Source organism: Oncorhynchus clarkii, chromosome 7 (genome assembly GCF_045791955.1).
Source record: "Oncorhynchus clarkii lewisi isolate Uvic-CL-2024 chromosome 7, UVic_Ocla_1.0, whole genome shotgun sequence".
Classification (NCBI taxonomy): Eukaryota; Metazoa; Chordata; class Actinopteri; order Salmoniformes; family Salmonidae; genus Oncorhynchus; species Oncorhynchus clarkii.
The window spans coordinates 71,818,953-71,836,683 of NC_092153.1; the positions used below are offsets into that span (position 1 = coordinate 71,818,953).

Here is a 17,731-nt window from a genome sequence, read left to right on the forward strand (position 1 = left end):
AAAAAAAATAAAATAAAAAAAATTTGTCATCTTGTTTGCTTAATAAAATAAATGTTAAATGATATATACTTTTACTGTTGATACTTAAGTACAAACCAAATACTTTAAGACTTTTACTCAAGTAGCATTTTACCGGGTGATTAACTTTGACTTGAGTCATTTTCTTTTAAAAGGTATCTTTACTTGAAAATTGGGTACTTTTCCCACCACCAAACGACAGTCAATCATTTCTTAAAGACATGGTCAGTCAATATGGAAAATTTGAAGAACTTTGAAAGTTTCTTCAAGTGCTATGATGAAACTGGCTCTCATGAGGACCGCCACAGAAAGGAAGACTCAGAGTGCAGAATAACTGATGAATTTACGAACGCTCAACACTGGTTGAATATGCCCGTGTCAGTAAGCTTTGGCTTACTGTGTTAGTCACTAATGCTCTGGGGCCCCTCAGGGATGTGTACTTAGTCTCCTCCTGTACTCCCTGGCCAAACACGACTCCGACACCGCAGTGGTTGGCCTGATCACCGACAACGATGAGACAACCTAAAGGGGGGAGGTCAGAGAACTGGCAGTGTGGTGCCAGGACAACAACCAATCCCTCAATGTGAGCAGGTCGAGCATTTCAAGTTCCTTGCTGTCCACATCACCAACAAAGTATCATGGTCCAAACACACCAAGACAGTCGTAAAGAGGGCACAACAACACCTTTTCCCCCTCAGGACTGAAAGATTTGGCATGGGTCCCGAGATCCTCAAAACGTTCTACAGCTGCACCATTGAGAGCATCCTGACCGGTTGCATCACCACCTGGTATGGCATCTGCTCGGCATCTGACTGTAAGGCAATACAGAGGGTAGTGTGTATGGCTCAGTACATCACTGGGGCCAAGCTTCCTGCCATCCAGGACCTATATAATAGGCGGTACCAGATGAAAGCCCACAAAGCTCTCCCTGCAACTGCATGGCAAGCGGTACCGGAGCGCCAAGTCTAGGACCAAAAGACTCCTCAACAGCTTCTTCCCTCAAGCCATAAGACTGCTGAACAATTAATAATATTGCCACCGGACTATTTACATTGACCCCCCCTCCCTTTTGTACACTGCTGCTACTCGCTGTTTATTATCCATGCATAGTCACTTCATGTCACGCCCTGGTCTAAGTATTTTGTGTTTTTCTTCATGTATTGGGTCATGCCAGGGTGTGGCATCGGGTTTTTGTATTGTGGTGTGTTTTGTCTTGGGGTTTTGGTGTGTATGTATTGGGATTGTAGCTAGTGGGGTTATCTAGCAAGGTCTATGGCAGTCTGGAGTGGTTCTCAATCAGAGGCAGGTGTTTATCGTTGTCTCTGATTGGGAACCATATTTAGGCAGCCATATTCTTTGAGTTTGTCGTGGGTGATTGTCTTGATGTCCTTGTTTGATGTTAGTTGACACAAGTATAGGCTGTTTTCGGTTTTCGTTTATTGTTTTGTAGTGTTCGTGTTTAGTCGTGTTTACGTGTGTTTAAATAAACATGGATCGCAATCGACACGCTGCAGTTTGGTCCGACTCTCCTTCACTATATGAAAACCGTTACACTTCATCCTTACCTATATGTACAAATTACCTCAACTAACCTGTACCACCGCACACTGCCTTGGTACCGGTACCCCCTGTATATGGGGCGGCAGGGTAGCCTAGTGGTTAGAGCGTTGGACTAGTAACCGGAAGGTTGCAAGTTCAAATCCCCGAGCTGACAAGGTCGTTCTGCCCCTGAACATGCAGTTAACCCACTGTTCCTAGGCTGTCATTGAAAATAAGAATTTGTTCTTAACAGACTTGCCTAGTTAAATAAAGGTAAATATATATAGCCTCTTTATTCTTGTTACTTTTTATTACATTTTTAAGAAAAACTTTCGTCTATTTGGTAAATACTTTCTTAACTGCACTGTTGGTTAAGGGCTTGTAAGTAAGCATTTCACGGTAAGCATGACAAATAATGTTTGATTTGGATAACATGAAAACAGACTAGGCAGAGTAAAATGGTCAGAGTTTGGATGGGGGCTAAAGCTTAAGATGATTCTTATGGCATTGCACACAGTCAGTGTGAACCAGAGTGACTTGACAACAACAGGCCAAGCAAGCTGTACATATAAACAGAAATGACACAGGATGTCTTATTTAATGAAAATGGTTGCAGTCTGCCATGAAGCATTTATCCATGTATACGGGTAAGAGTCTTGCTTCAGATATTATACTCTAGTTAGCCATAATCACCATCAGACACAACTGGCTATCTATTGTATAATAATGCCAAAATATTTGTATCTGGAATTTGTCTTTTAGCATCAGTAGAACACGCCTGACTCTCCTCCACCAGTCAGTCATACAAGGAAAATGGTCTAATGCCTCCCATCAAAAAGAGAGCTGGCCCAAGCAACCACAGGTTATAATAATTTTGTCATTAAGTTGTTTTCATTGCAAGTTAAAGCTAACTGATGCTAGACGGCAGGCTCGCTACCTAACATTACGGTTATTATCTGTGTTTAGTAATGTTCTCAGAATGCCATTTCGCATTGCTAGTTATAACCTAATGTTAGCTAGCTAACATTGAACCTACTTGGTTAACTTTAGCTAGCTATGACAATTGGTTTGTATTGCTGGTACTTTCTTGATTAGGATTATGGTTCATTGTTTAGCTAGCATGTTTAAACAAATGACTCCACTTCGCCAGATGATTACATGACCCATCTAGTTAGCCATAATCACCATCAGACACAACTGGCTATCTATTGTATAATAATGCCAAAATATTTGTATCTGGAATTTGTCTTTTAGCATCAGTAGAACACGCCTGACTCTCCTCCACCAGTCAGTCATACAAGGAAAATGGTCTAATGCCTCCCATCAAAAAGAGAGCTGGCCCAAGCAACCACAGGTTACACCTGAAGCATGAGGACTTGCAGCAGAGGATAATGCAATAGTATTAGCAATAGTATCTCAGCCTCCAGTATTTATGCTGCAGTAGTTTATGTGTCGGGGGCTAGGGTCAGTTATATCTGGAGTACTACTCCTGTCTAATCCGGTGTCCTGTGTGAATTTAAGTATGCTCTCTCTAATTCTCTCTTTCTCTCTTTCTTTCTCTCTCTCGGAGGACCTGAGCCCTAGGACCATGCCTCAGGACGACCTGGCATGAGGACTCCGTGCTGTCCCCAGTCCACCTGGCCGTGCTGCTGCTCCAGTTTCAACTGTTCTGCCTGTGATTATTATTATTTGACCATGCTGGTCATTTATGAACATTTGAACATCTTGGCCATGTTCTGTTCTAATCTCCACCCGGCACAGCCAGAAGAGGACTGGCCACCCCACATAGCCTGGTTCCTCTCTAGGTTTCTTCCTAGGTTATGGCCTTTCTAAGGAGTTTTTCCTAGCCACCGTGCTTCTACACCTGCATTGCTTGCTGTTTGGGGTTTTAGGCTGGGTTTCTATACAGCACTTTGAGATATCAGCTGATGTACGAAGGGCTATATAAATACATTTGATTTGTTTATTACCAGGACGCCACCCAGGACACAAACACTGGTGGAAAGCTGCTGCCATCCCATATGACAAAAGAAGCACCATAAAACACACATGTTGATTATTTAATTGACCTTGGTATGTAAAGCATGAAACACACATTTTGATTATTTAATTGACCTCCAACATAATTGGCACAACTTTTAATGATTTCACATTATTTCTGTATTTTCCAGAGGTATTTTCCAGAGGTGTAGTCGTAACACGTGTGTGTTGTCATTTTAACTTCTAGTTTCCAAGATGATGTTTCTGTATGTAGTGCTGCTGCTCTGCACATTTGTAGGTAAGTGAAACGTACCTGATAATGATGCATTAAAAAACAATATTACATTTTACATTACATTTTATTTTCATTAACCTATCTTAATGTTATTTTGTTGTTTGCAGGTGCACTATCCTTCTGACCCTATGCAGCCAGGTCCCATCTACTTTTTAACTCCTCGCAACTGCAGTGGCCAAAACAAGAACACCTTTGTGCTTTGGTATTGTGCCTGGCAAGACCATGCACAAGCTCCACCACAGTCTGCACCTTCACTTCCTGATCATAGGCCACATCAAGTTTTCCCCTGACTGGTGCTCCGGCCTCATCAAGCAGCGCTATAGAAAGACCAGAGTGAACACTTTGTCTGAGATTGCTGGTGATGTGAAGGACAGCACTGTGACAGGGGTCAACATCCCACAGCTGGTTGGACTGGAGGATGGTACGGTGCTGGTGGAAAAAGCTATGGCTGGCAACAATACCATACTTCAGGCGGCTGCCACAGTTCAAGCAGTATCATTTTCATTGCTTTATATGAGGTTATTCTTCTTATATAAACTTGGGAGGTGAATTGATGTTGTGCAGGATTGTAACCTCTTCAATTGTTTTGGTTATTTCCTGTTTTACAGCGTCGATGCTCTGGAGCCTGGTGTTGTTGTCGCCAAGGAGCGTTTGGACTCAGTCGGGACCAGGTTTCAGCTGCTGTGGGACGCTGACACCCTTCCTCCCATAGATGGTCTGCCTGTACAAGCACCACCTGGACTGGACACAGCTATGCTTTTGAGAAGATCAGGGAGTTTTGTGACGAAGAGGATATGGACATCACATGCCCTGCACCAAAGTCAAGGGCAGGACAGAAACAGGCTCTCCGAATATTGATTCCCTTGTTCATGCGTTGTTCGGACAGACCAGTCACTCATAAACACTTTGGAGAAGCAGTGACGAAATGTCTCGTGGCCATTTTAGGGATGTGGTACAAGCCGGCTGTTCCGACCAAGATCAAATGCCGTTGAGGGTGCAGGATGGTCTGATTTGATTCGGAGTCCAGATATATCTCACTTTGTCACGCTTCCAGCGCCATCTCTTTCAATGGAATGGCTTTACCTTTCCCTTTGCTTTCTGTTGTTCCCATTTTCCCTTTAGTTCTACCTCTCTGTCGCACGTCTACGGAGTGTACTCTACCACCAGTAGGACCCTTTTCATCATCCACCAAGGCCTTCGAATCAGCATGTGCAACTGTGATATCATAATGCTTTGCAACGATGAGCAGATTTGCCTTCATACATTTATCTAGCATCTCCCATGTAGGGTTTTCCACAAATGCACAAACTTAAAGTCCATGGCTTTTTTTTTATTAGCCTATGTGTTTATGCAACTTTCAAATTGACAACCAATCTTATAACCCCTCAGGTGGATGTCAGTGACAGAAACTCTACCACAAAAGTGTATTTTGAACACTCAAATATCTGTGCACAGCAGAGCTAAGACTTTATCAACTACCATATTCATAGGAAACAAATCCTGGACGAGCCCCCATATGCAGTAGCAATGGAGCCTGGGAAAGAGGTTACAAACACTAACAACGGCACAAAGCTTATGCTCGGCAGATTTTGATATGTACAGTATAACCCAGTTAATAAACTTTTTAGGAGTACGTTTGGGCACCAATACCAGAGACCGTCAATTGCGATTAATTCATTATAATGATATTATTATCAGCTACAGTAGGCTGGGTTATGATCATAAGGCTAAAATTACCATCTTGGATCTCATCTTGGCTAAAATTACCATCTTGGATGTCTCATCATATATGGAGGGTTCGATTTTTACTCAGTGGTGGTAACATGAGCCACCTACGTGCACAGAGGTTACAGGGGGGTGGGGATGTGTGTACAGGCTCACAGGCATACTGCACCCTCTCAAGGGCAGTGTGACAAGAGGACCAAGGGGAAAACAGAACTGAAGGAAGAGAAGGAAAAATATTTAAAAAATAAACGTTATAGAAAACTTACGACGAGTGCACGCTGCAGTTGTAGAATACAAAGTCCACGCCGGCGAACGTCTTGCCCGTCTCCTTGGACTTGAGGTAAAGCTTCACCATGCGCTTGTCTCCTACAGAGACACATGCATCGCTTAGCAACTTATGTCATGCATTGGAGACTATTGAGAGAATAAGTCAGGTAGAAATATCTCCTAGAGTCACAGGGAACATTAAATCACATTAGAGCTGATATCAATACATAATGGTGGATAGAAAATCTGCTTTAGGAATTCTCAAGTTTAAACATGTCACTTCTGGGAATCTAAATATATACGGCTCCTTCATCTCCAAGCTTTGAAGATACATCACAGGCATCAGTGGTGTCATTGTGGCGTGATTGCATTAGAACTGATAAAGATGTATAACACATGGTAATGGACCTGCTTCTGAACTCTCTTAAACATATCACATTGGAGACGATACATATAGAATCTTGATGCTTGGGGAGCAATTAGGGGGAATAACATTGGTAATGACAGAGAAACTCAAAGTATATTGAGTTATGTAAAAAAAAAAAGCCATGAAATGTGCAATTCTGGTCAAGGCTATTGGGAAGATGAGGAGGGAGACCGTATGACTATAATGGCAGGCTGGAACGGAATGATTGGAATGGTATCAAACACATGAAGGCTGTTCCGTTTATTTCATTCCAGCCACTACTCCATTAACCAGCAGAGACAAGCGGCCAGGTCGCAGTTGTAAATTAGAACTTGTTCTCAACTGGCCTACCTTGTTGAATAAAGGGTCCGGGCGGGCGGCATTCTCACCTTTGTTTCGGGTAATGGGGATGACGTTGTGGGCTGAGGGGGACAGGCAGTAGATGAGGCTCCCCTGGATGTGCCCATCCGTCTCCACGTAACCCTCGAAGGAGCAGTTGACTCCCGCAGAGAGGTCAGGGACGTTACGCGCCTCCAGCACGAGCTGGGGACAAATCAATGGAATATAGGGAATATATTATTAAGACAGATAATGTGGAGACATGAAAGACTAATGGAAGGACATGTAATAAACACTAGATATACAAAAGTATGTGGACAACCCTAGTGGATTCTGCTATTTCGGCCACACCCGTTACTGACAGGTGTATAAAATCCAGCACACATCCATGCAATCTCCATAAACAAACATTGGCAGTAGAATGGCCTTACTGAAGAACTCCGTGACTTTCAACGTGGCACCATAATAGAATGCCACCTTTCCAATAAGTCAGTCTGTCAAATGTTTGCCTTGCTAGAGCTGTCCCGGTCAACTACGTGGTGTTACTGTGACGTGATCCTGACAAACTCCACAGTCTCTGCCGGTGACAAGTATATCTATAACAGTATGCTGCCGTCAGAATAGTTGAAAATACAAGTGACAGGCTAGTGTGGATATTTGGAACGTAGTCCTGGAATACATTTACCGCTAATGTGAGGACTGGGGACTTTGTGGCAAGGTTAGTGTGAAGAACATGTTAATGTCTTTAATGACACAAGCACGTAGTTAGCTACTTATTGGCATGTCACACAGTTACTGGTGTGTATTTACATAAACACACATTTATATACAGGTACTGTATCAGTACACACATACAGAGTCAGCCTCTCTTTCACACACACCTGGACTTGGGACATGGTGACAGAGATGTTCTTGGGGTGAACACTGAGCTCCACACACTGACGCTGGTCTGAGGCAAACCGCTGGGGTTCATCTGCTTTCTCACATCTGTCCTTACGGGAACACCTAGAGAAGAGAAGGTCAGAAATAACACACACACGCATATACACACACACACACACACACACACACACACACACACACACACACACACACACACACACACACACATACATACATACATACATACATACATACATACATACATACATACATACATACATACATACGTGTGTGTGTGTGTGTGTGTGTGTGTGTGTGTATATATATGCGTGTGTGTGTTATTATTATATATATATACACACACAAACACACACCCCAAATATATTTGGTGCATGAACATAGTGATAACAATGATCAGCAGGTAGCCTAGCAGTTAAGGTAGCCTGGCGGTTAAGGTAGCCTAGCGGTTAAGGTAGCCTAGCGGTTAAGGTAGCCTAGCGGTTAAGGTAGCCTAGCGGTTAAGGTAGCCTAGCGGTTAAGGTAGCCTAGCAGTTAAGGTAGCCTGGCGGTTAAGGTATCCTAGCGGTTAAGGTAGCCTAGCGGTTAAGGTAGCCTAGCGGTTAAGGTAGCCTAGCGGTTAAGGTAGCCTAGTGGTTAAGAGTGTTGGGCCAGTAACCGAAAGGTCAATAAGGTCAGAAACATCCTCCATATGATCAGCCATCTTCTAGAGCCATCTCCAGAAAAAAAGCACACCAATTTTCCAATTTAAACTACCAGCTATCATACCACCTCTTCATAACAAAACAAAGTCTCTGAACAGACACTGTGTGCCTCAGTGTTGCACAATTTTTTATTTTTTTATTTTTATTTACCCGTTATTTTACCAGGTAAGTTGACTGAGAACACGTTCTCATTTGCAGCAACGACCTGGGGAATGCTTACAGGGGAGAGGAGGGGGATGAATGAGCCAATTGTCAACTGGGGATTATTAGGTGACCGTGATGGTTTGAGGGCCAGATTGGGAAATTAGCCAGGACACCGGGGTTAACACCCCTACTCTTACGATAAGTGCCATGGGATCTTTAATGACCTCAGAGAGTCAGGAAACCCGTTTAACATCCCATCCGAAAGACAGCACCCTACACAGGGCAGTGTCCCCAATCACTGCCCTGGGGCATTGGGATATATATATTTTTTTTAGACCAGAGGAAAGAGTGCCTCCTACTGGCCCTCCAACACCACTTCCAGCAGCATCTGGTCTCCCATCCAGGAACTGACCAGGACCAACCCTGCTTAGCTTCAGAAGCAAGCCAACAGTGGTACGTAGGGTGGTATGCTGCTGGCATATATACAATAAAAGGAGAGGAAAATGCAAAGTGCCTTATCTTAGCCTTGGTATACCAACCTTCCTACTCAGCAGAATACTGTCTCTCAAACTCTCACACACACAAACGTGTACGCACACACATGTACGCACACACACACACACAAAGAGAGAAGTCATGGTGATATTGCTTGTGGACTGCATTACTCCCTAAAGAGAGAAACCTGGAGAGTCGAACAGGCCTTCTCCCTGACCCCGTCTTGACCACTGGAGAGTTGAACAGATTGCATGCAGCATTGTGTATATTATGTGTGTGTGTGTGTGTGTGTGTGTGTGTGTGTGTGTGTGTGTGTGTGTGTGTGTGCCTCAGTTAATATCACTCTAGCTTTTTTTCTTTTCTTTTTTTTCTTGGATTGCTCTTCTACTGCTCGGCTGACGAACGAGACAAATATGACTCTAATAAGCTGCTGCAGAACAAAATGCCACAGGGCGAAAACGTCTTAAATACCTGTCATTCTGAGTGGTGGGGGGGGGTAAAAATAGATTGAGGGACGCTATCCAACGGGAAATGAGCAGAATAAACTTAGCGCTCCATTTTGGTGAGGAGGAAGGTCAAAAGCTCTGTGACTGGAGGTCGGTAACATCTCGAGTCTATCTTGATTGCGTTTCCGTCGCCTTGCCTGCCTCGTCCGCGTCCTCAATAAAAATTAGAATCCCCCCTCATGCAAACACACATACGCGTGCACGTGAAAACACACACACGCCTGCCGATCAGATAAAGTGGCATGTTGCACAGGTGGAAGTTTTAATTAACAGAGCGAACAGCGAGAACTGGCTTTTTGCCAATGCTGGAGATACACAGACCCTCTCACCTCCCCACACACACCACCTCTCACCTCCCCATACACACCCCCTCTCTCTCCACATACACACACCCCCTCTCACCTCCCCATATACACACCCCCTCCTCACACTCCCCATACACACACCCCCTCTCACCTCCCCAGACACACCCCCTCTCTCTCCCCAGACACACCCCCTCTCTCTCCCCATACACACACCCCCTCTCACCTCCCCATATACACACCCCCTCCTCACACTCCCCCTCTCACCTCCCCACACACACCCCCTCCTGACACTCCCCCTCTCACCTCCCCACGCACCCCCCCGCTCACCTCCCCATGCACACACACCCACACACACCCCCTCTCACATCCCCATACACACCCTGATCACTGCCCAATACACACCCCGTCTCACTGCCCCATACACACACACCCTCGAGTCATGTTAGCCAGCAGGAGAGAGAAACACACTGTGTCACCAAGTGTATCCTATAAAGCATCGTGTCTGGTGATATGTCACACTGCGCCAGACACACGTCTGGTGAGAAGTCACACATTGACTATGCCTACTGTACAGCGCATAACACACTGACTAGCAAGCTAACACACTCTCTGCTGTAGCACAACACACAGAGGAAAAATAACACTCCTACATATGCGGGGTGTCAACAAGGACACCTGGCATGCTCTGCACTGCCATCTGCTACTAGTAACTTTATTCATGAATCTTAATCTTAAGATCTTCTAAAAGATACAAGGCAGTATCAACATTGATTTTCATGTGATGGCAAATAGCTAAGGCTTCCAATTCAGAGGATAGCTTCAGAGTCCAAATGCTGTAGTAGCCTCCTTTCCTCATCAGTGTTGCCCACAAAACCTCTCATCTGTGAGAGCGTGACAGGTTTTTTTTTGTTTGTTTTTATTTCACCTTTATTTAACCAGGTAGGCTAGTTGAGAACAAGTTCTCATTTGCAACTGCGACCTGGCCAAGATAAGGCATAGCAGTGTGAACAGACAACACAGAGTTACACATGGAGTAAACAATTAACAAGTCAATAACACAGTAGAAAAAAGGGGAGTCTATATATACATTGTGTGCAAAAGGCATGAGAAGGTAGGCAAATAATTACAATTATGCAGATTAACACTGGAGTGATAAATGATCAGATGGTTATGTACAGGTAGAGATATTGGTGTGCAAAAGAGAAGAAAAATAAATAAATAAAAACAGTATGGGGATGAGGTAGGTGAAAATGGGTGGGCTATTTACCAATAGACTATTTACAGCTGCAGCGATCGGTTAGCTGCTCAGATAGCAGATGTTTGAAGTTGGTGAGGGAGATAAAAGTCTCCAACTTCAGCGATTTTTGCAATTCGTTCCAGTCACAGGCAGCAGAGAACTGGAACGAAAGGCGGCCAAACGAGGTGTTGGCTTTAGGGATGATCAGTGAGATACACCTGCTGGAGCGCGTGCTACGGATGGGTGTTGCCATCGTAACCAGTGAACTGAGATAAGGCGGAGCTTTACCTAGCATGGACTTGTAGATGACCTGGAGCCAGTGGGTCTGGCGACGAATATGTAGCGAGGGCCAGCCGACTAGAGCATACAAGTCGCAGTGGTGGGTGGTATACGGTGCTTTAGTGACAAAACGGATGGCACTGTGATAAACTGCATCCAGTTTGCTGAGTAGAGTGTTGGAAGCAATTTTGTAGATGACATCGCCGAAGTCGAGGATCGGTAGGATAGTCAGTTTTACTAGGGTAAGTTTGGCGGCGTGAGTGAAGGAGGCTTTGTTGCGGAATAGAAAGCCGACTCTAGATTTGATTTTCGATTGGAGATGTTTGATATGGGTCTGGAAGGAGAGTTTAGAGTCTAGCCAGACACCTAGGTACTTATAGATGTCCACATATTCAAGGTCGGAACCATCCAGGGTGGTGATGCTGGTCAGGCGTGCGGGTGCAGGCAACGAACGGTTGAAAAGCATGCATTTGGTTTTACTAGCGTTTAAGAGCAGTTGGAGGCCACGGAAGGAGTGCTGTATGGCATTGAAGCTCGTTTGGAGGTTTGATAGCACAGTGTCCAAGGACGGGCCGGAAGTATATAGAATGGTGTCGTCTGCGTAGAGGTGGATCAGGGAATCGCCCGCAGCATGAGAAACATCATTGATATATACAGAGAAAAGAGTCGGCCCGAGAATTGAACCCTGTGGCACCCCCATAGAGACTGCCAGAGGACCGGACAGCATGCCCTCCGATTTGACACACTGAACTCTGTCTGCAAAGTAATTGGTGAACCAGGCAAGGCAGTCATCCGAAAAACCAAGGCTACTGAGTCTGCCGATAAGAATACGGTGATTGACAGAGTCGAAAGCCTTGGCAAGGTCTATGAAGACGGCTGCACAGTACTGTCTTTTATCGATGGCGGTTGTGACAGGTTAAAGTAAATGGAGACCTACCTAAAGATGTGTTTTGCACTTTATCCAATTCACATCAGAGCAGATAAAAGAAAGGAGACAGGGGCTCTGTTAGACTATCAGAACAGAGAAGCTACGTCTGGTAAGACATAGGAATGTGTCTGTTTGTCAATAATAGCTGACGTGTCTAATATTAAAGAAGCCTCAAGGTATTGCTCGCCTGAGGTAGAGTACCTTATGATAAGCTGTAGACCACACTATCTACCAAGAGAGTTCTCATCTATATTATTCGTAGCAGTCTATTTACCACCACAAACCGATACTGGCACTAAGACCGCAATCAACCAACTATATAAGGCCAGAAGCAAACAAGAAAATGCTCATCCAGAAGCGGCGCTACTAGTAGCATGGGATTTTAATACAGGCAAACATAAATCCATTTTACCTCATTACTACCAGCATGTCACGTGCATCCAGAGAAAAAAACAACTTTAAACCACCTTTAATCCACACACAGAGATACATAGAATGCTCTACCAACGCCGTTCATTTGGCAAAAATGACCATAATTCTATCCTCCTGATTCTTGTTAACAAGCAAAAACTAAAGCAGGAAGTGGTCAGATGACGCAGAAGCTACGCTACAGACTGGAATATGTTCCGGGATTCATCCAATGGCATTGAGGAGTATACCATCTCAATCCTCGGCTTCATCAATAAATGCATTGAGGACGTCATCCCCACGGTGACCGTACATAGATATCCCAACCAGAAGCCATGGATAACAGGCAACATACGCATCGAGCTAAAGGCTAGAGCTTTCGCTTTCAAGGAGTGGGACACTAATCCGGATGCTGATAAGAAATCCCGCTATGCCCTCAGACGAACTATCAAAACAAGCAAAGCGTCAATACAGGATTAAGATTGAATCCTATTACACCAGCTTTGACGCTCTTCGGATGTGGCAGGGCTTGAAAACTATTACAGACTAAAAAGGGAAACCCAGACGCGAGCTGCCAGTGACGCTAGCATACCAAACGAGCTGAATGACTTTTATCCTTGCTTCGCGGCAAGAAACACTGAAGCATGCACGACAGCACCAGCTGTTCTGGATGACTGTGTGATAATGCTCTCTGTAGCCGATGTGAGCAAGACCTTTAAACAGGTCAACATTCACAAAGCCGCGGGGCCAGATGGATTACCAGGATGTGTACTCAAAGCATACGCGGACCAACTGGCAAGTGTCTTCACTGACATATTCAACCTCTCCCTGACTGATTCCCTGTGCCAAAGGAAGCGGAGGTAACCTGACTAAATGAATACCGTCGGTAGCCATGAGGTGTTTTGAAAGGCTGGTCATGGCTCACATCAACAGCATTCTCCCGGATACTCTAGACCCAATCCAATTCACATACCTCGCCAACAGATCCACAGATGACACAATCTCAATCGCACTCCACACGGCCCTTTCCCACCTGGACAAAAGGAACCCCTATGTGAGAATGCTGTTCATTGACTACAGCTCAGCGTTCAACACTGTACACTAAACACCTCCCTCTGCAACTAGATCCTGGACTTCCTGACGGGCCGCACCCAGGTGGTAAGGGTAGGCAACTACATGTCCGCCACTCTGATCCTCAACACTGGGGCACCTCAGGGGTGTGTACTTAGTCTCTCCCTGTACTCCCTGTTCACCCACGACTGTGTGGCCAAACAAGACTCCAACACCATCATTAAGTTTGCTGATGACAACAGTGGTAGGCCTGATCACCAACAACGATGAGACAGCCTATAGGGAGGTGGTCAGAGAACTGCCAGGACAACAACCACTCCCTCAATGTGAGCAAGACAAAGGAGCTGATCGTGGACTACAGGAAAAGGCGGGCTAAACAGGCCCCCATTAACATTGACGTGGCAGTAGTGGAGTGTGTCGAGAGATTCAGGTTTCTTGGTGTCCATAATACCAACAAACTATCATGGTCCAAACATACCAAGACAGTCGTGTAGAGAGCACAACAACACCTTTTCCCACTCAGGAGACTGAAAAGATTTGGCATGGGTCCCCAGATCCTCAAAAGGTTCTACAGCTGCACCTTCGAGAGCATCCTGACAGGTTTCATCACCGCCTGGTACGGTAACTTCTAGGCATCTGACCGCAAGGAGCTACAGAGGGTAGTACATAAGGCCCAGTACAAGCTTCCTGCCATCCAGAACCAATATAATAGGCGGTGTCAGAGGAAAGCCCCAAAAAATTGTCAGACTCCAGTCACCCAAGTCAGAGACTGTTTTCTCTGCTACCGCACGGCAAGCGGTCCTGGAGCGCAAAGACTTGGACCAAAAGGCATCTTAATAGCTTCTACCCTCATAAGACTGCTGCACAATTAATCAAATGGCAACCTGGACTATTTACATTGATACCCCCCATTTGTTTTGCACAATGCTGCTACACGCTGATTATTATCTACGCATAGTCACTTCACCCCTACCTTGATGTACAAATGATCTCGACTAACCTGTACCCCCTGCACGTTGACTCAGTACCCCCTGTATATAGCCTCGTTATTTTATTGTGTTACTTTTTACTTTAGATTATTTGGCAAATATTTTCTTAACTCTTCTTGAACTGCACTGTTGGTTAAGGGCTTGTAAGTAAGCATTTCAGCATATAAGGTCTACACTTGTATGCGGCGCAAGTGACAAAGTTTGTTTTGATTATGAATGACAGTATAGCATGAACAAAGAGTAGCTATATATGAGTGAGTGTGTAGACCGAGTGTACAATATGTGTACTTACATGTTGTGGAGGACACACCAGCCACAGTGGGGGTCTTTGGAGCCCAGGCACTGGCCACAGGTGGTGTACTGCTCACAGCTCTCTACTGGTACCCTGCTCACCTACAGAGAGAAGTGGGGGGAGGGGGAGATAGATGGAAAGGAGAGAGAGAACGATGTTAGCCTTTCAAATCATATTAAATCAATGCAGTGCACACGGCACAGAAATGTATGCACAAATATGGACTGAAAACAAAATTTCAAAGTGTCAGAGGCTGGAAGTGTGTGCTTGTGTCTGTGTACTTTCTTTCTACTTTAGTGTGTTGATGAAGCAGCGTGTGTCTTTGAGTGTCATTCATGTCTAGCGGTGTGTGTGACAGCCACCAACGGTGCGTACACCAGTTTAGGGAGCAGGCACGCAATGCACGCTGGGCCGGCTGACAGGTGGCAACTGCTTTGGATTGACAGGTGACCTCCAAAGCCCAACCGGTGTTGGAGAAGACGGACGGACTCACAGTGTGACAGTGTGTGTAACTTATTCAACGCGATTAGAGAGGTAAAATCGTAGTGATGACCTACAGATGTTTCCATGATCCACAGGATGTTTGTAAGTTAAACCTCTACACCATAATAGGGTGCTGACAAAGTAGGGTGCTTTTGCTTGTAAGTGTTTGTGTTGGTGATAACATAGCACTCTTATTGGCCAGTGAGGCCTTCTCTCCACCGTTCTTCCCATGTGTGTATATATCAGTGTGTGTGTGTGTGTGTGTGTATGATAAGGTGGGTAAGTATTATATTTCTACTGCAGGCTACCTTTGAATTACGTGTTGGGAAAGAGATCCCTCGAAAACGGTAAGTAAGACCACTAAACTACTTCCCCTGGGGGCCATCATTATAGCTAGCAGAGTGAGAGAAACACACACAGGCATGGAGACCCACCTAGGCTCTCTCTCTCCCCCTCCATCTCTCACCATGGCTAATCCACACACGACAAGGGAGACAAGCTGGAGGCGAGCCATGTGGAGGCTTATTTTACAAGAAGAGAGGAGGAGGGGTGGAGGAAAGGGAGGAACCTAGGAACGAGGAGAGGGAAAAAAATGGTAGTGGGACTTCATAAGGCTGATGGGTAAAGAGAGCCGGGTCAAGTTTGTGTGTTAGCAGACTATCCTGGGGTGTGTGTAAAATGGATTTAAATGTATTTGGCAAAGGTGTATGTAAACTTCCGACTTCAACTGTATCTATATATATATATATATACAGTGGGGCAAAAAAGTATTTAGTCAGCCACCAATTGTGCAAGTTCTCCCACTTAAAAAGATGAGAGAGGCCTGTAATATTCATCATATGTACACTTCAACTACGACAGACAAAATGAGAAAAAAAATCCAGAAAATCACATTGTAGGATTTTTTATGAATTTATTTCAAATTATGGTAGAAAATAAGTATTTGGTCACCTACAAACAAGCAAGAATTCTGGCTCTCACAGACCTGTAACTTCTTCTTTAAGAGGCTCCTCTGTCCTCCACTCGCTACCTGTATTAATGGCACCTGTTTGAACGTGTAATCAGTATAAAAGACACCTGTCCACAACTTTAAACAGTCACACTCCAAACTCCACTATGACCAAGACCAAAGAGCTGTCAAAGGACACCAGAAACAAAATTGTAGACCTGCACCAGGCTGGGAAGACTGAATCTACAATAGGTAAGCAGCTTGGTTTGAAGAAAACAACTGTGGGAGCAATCATTAGGAAATGGAAGACATACAAGACCACTGATAATCTCCCTCGATCTGGGGCTCCACGCAAGATCTCACCCCATGAGGTCAAAATGATCACAACATTTTTTTTTTAAATCCCAGAACCAGGGGGACCTAGTGAATGACCTGCAGAGAGCTGGGACCAAAGTAACAAAACCTACCATCGTGTCCCCCTGCTTAAGCCAGTACATGTCCAGGCCCGTCTGAAGTTTGCTAGAGAGCATTTGGATTATCCAGAAGAAGATTGGGAGAATGTCATATGGTCAGATGAAACCAAAATATAACTTTTTGGTAAAAACTCAACTCGTTGTGTTTGGAGGACAAAGAATGCTGAGTTGCATCCAAAGAACACCATACCTACTGTGAAGCATGCTGGTGGAAACATCATGCTTTGGGGCTGTTTTTCTGCAAAGGGACCAGGACGACAAATCCGTGTAAAGGAAAGAATGAATGGGGCCATGTATCATGAGATTTTGAGTGAAAACCTCCTTCCATCAGCAAGGTCTTTGAAGATGAAACGTGGCTGGGTCTTTCAGCATGACAATGATCCCAAACACACCGCCCGGGCAACGAAGGAGTGGCTTCGTAAGAAGCATTTCAAGGTCCTGGAGTGGCCTAGCCAGTCTCCAGATCTCAACCCCATAGAAAATCTTTGGAGGGAGTTGAAAGTCTGTGTTGCCCAGCAACAGCCCCAAAACATCACTGCTCTAGAGGAGATCTGCATGGAGGAATGGGCCAAAATACCAGCAACAGTGTGTGAAAACCTTGTGAAGACTTACAGAAAACGTTTGACCTCAGTCATTGCCAACAAGGGTACAGTGCCTTGCGAAAGTATTCGGCCCCCTTGAACTTTGCGACCTTTTGCCACATTTCAGGCTTCAAACATAAAGATATAAAACTGTATTTTTTTTGAAGAATCAACAACAAGTGGGACACAATCATGAAGTGGAACGACATTTATTGGATATTTCAAACTTTTTTAACAAATCAAAAACTGAAAAATTGGACGTGCAAAATTATTCAGCCCCTTTACTTTCAGTGCAGCAAACTCTCTCCAGAAGTTCAGTGAGGATCTCTGAATGATCCAATGTTGACCTAAATGACTAATGATGATAAATACAATCCACCTGTGTGTAATCAAGTATCCGTATAAATGCACCTGCACT

The 17,731-nt window shown here is 44.7% G+C and overlaps 1 protein-coding gene across 1 annotated transcript in view; it reads right to left on the reverse strand.

Annotated features, from left to right (window-relative positions):
• The window catches only part of LOC139413799 (plexin-A1-like), a 311,289-nt gene that overhangs the window by 152,741 nt on the left and 140,817 nt on the right, over positions 1-17,731 (reverse strand). The window contains exons 4-7 of the mRNA XM_071161567.1: positions 14,828-14,928; positions 7,451-7,574; positions 6,620-6,773; positions 5,824-5,923 (exon numbers count right to left, since the gene is read on the reverse strand). Of these exons, the coding sequence (XP_071017668.1) occupies positions 5,824-5,923; positions 6,620-6,773; positions 7,451-7,574; positions 14,828-14,928 (479 nt within the window). The remainder of the gene's footprint in view (positions 1-5,823; positions 5,924-6,619; positions 6,774-7,450; positions 7,575-14,827; positions 14,929-17,731) is intronic.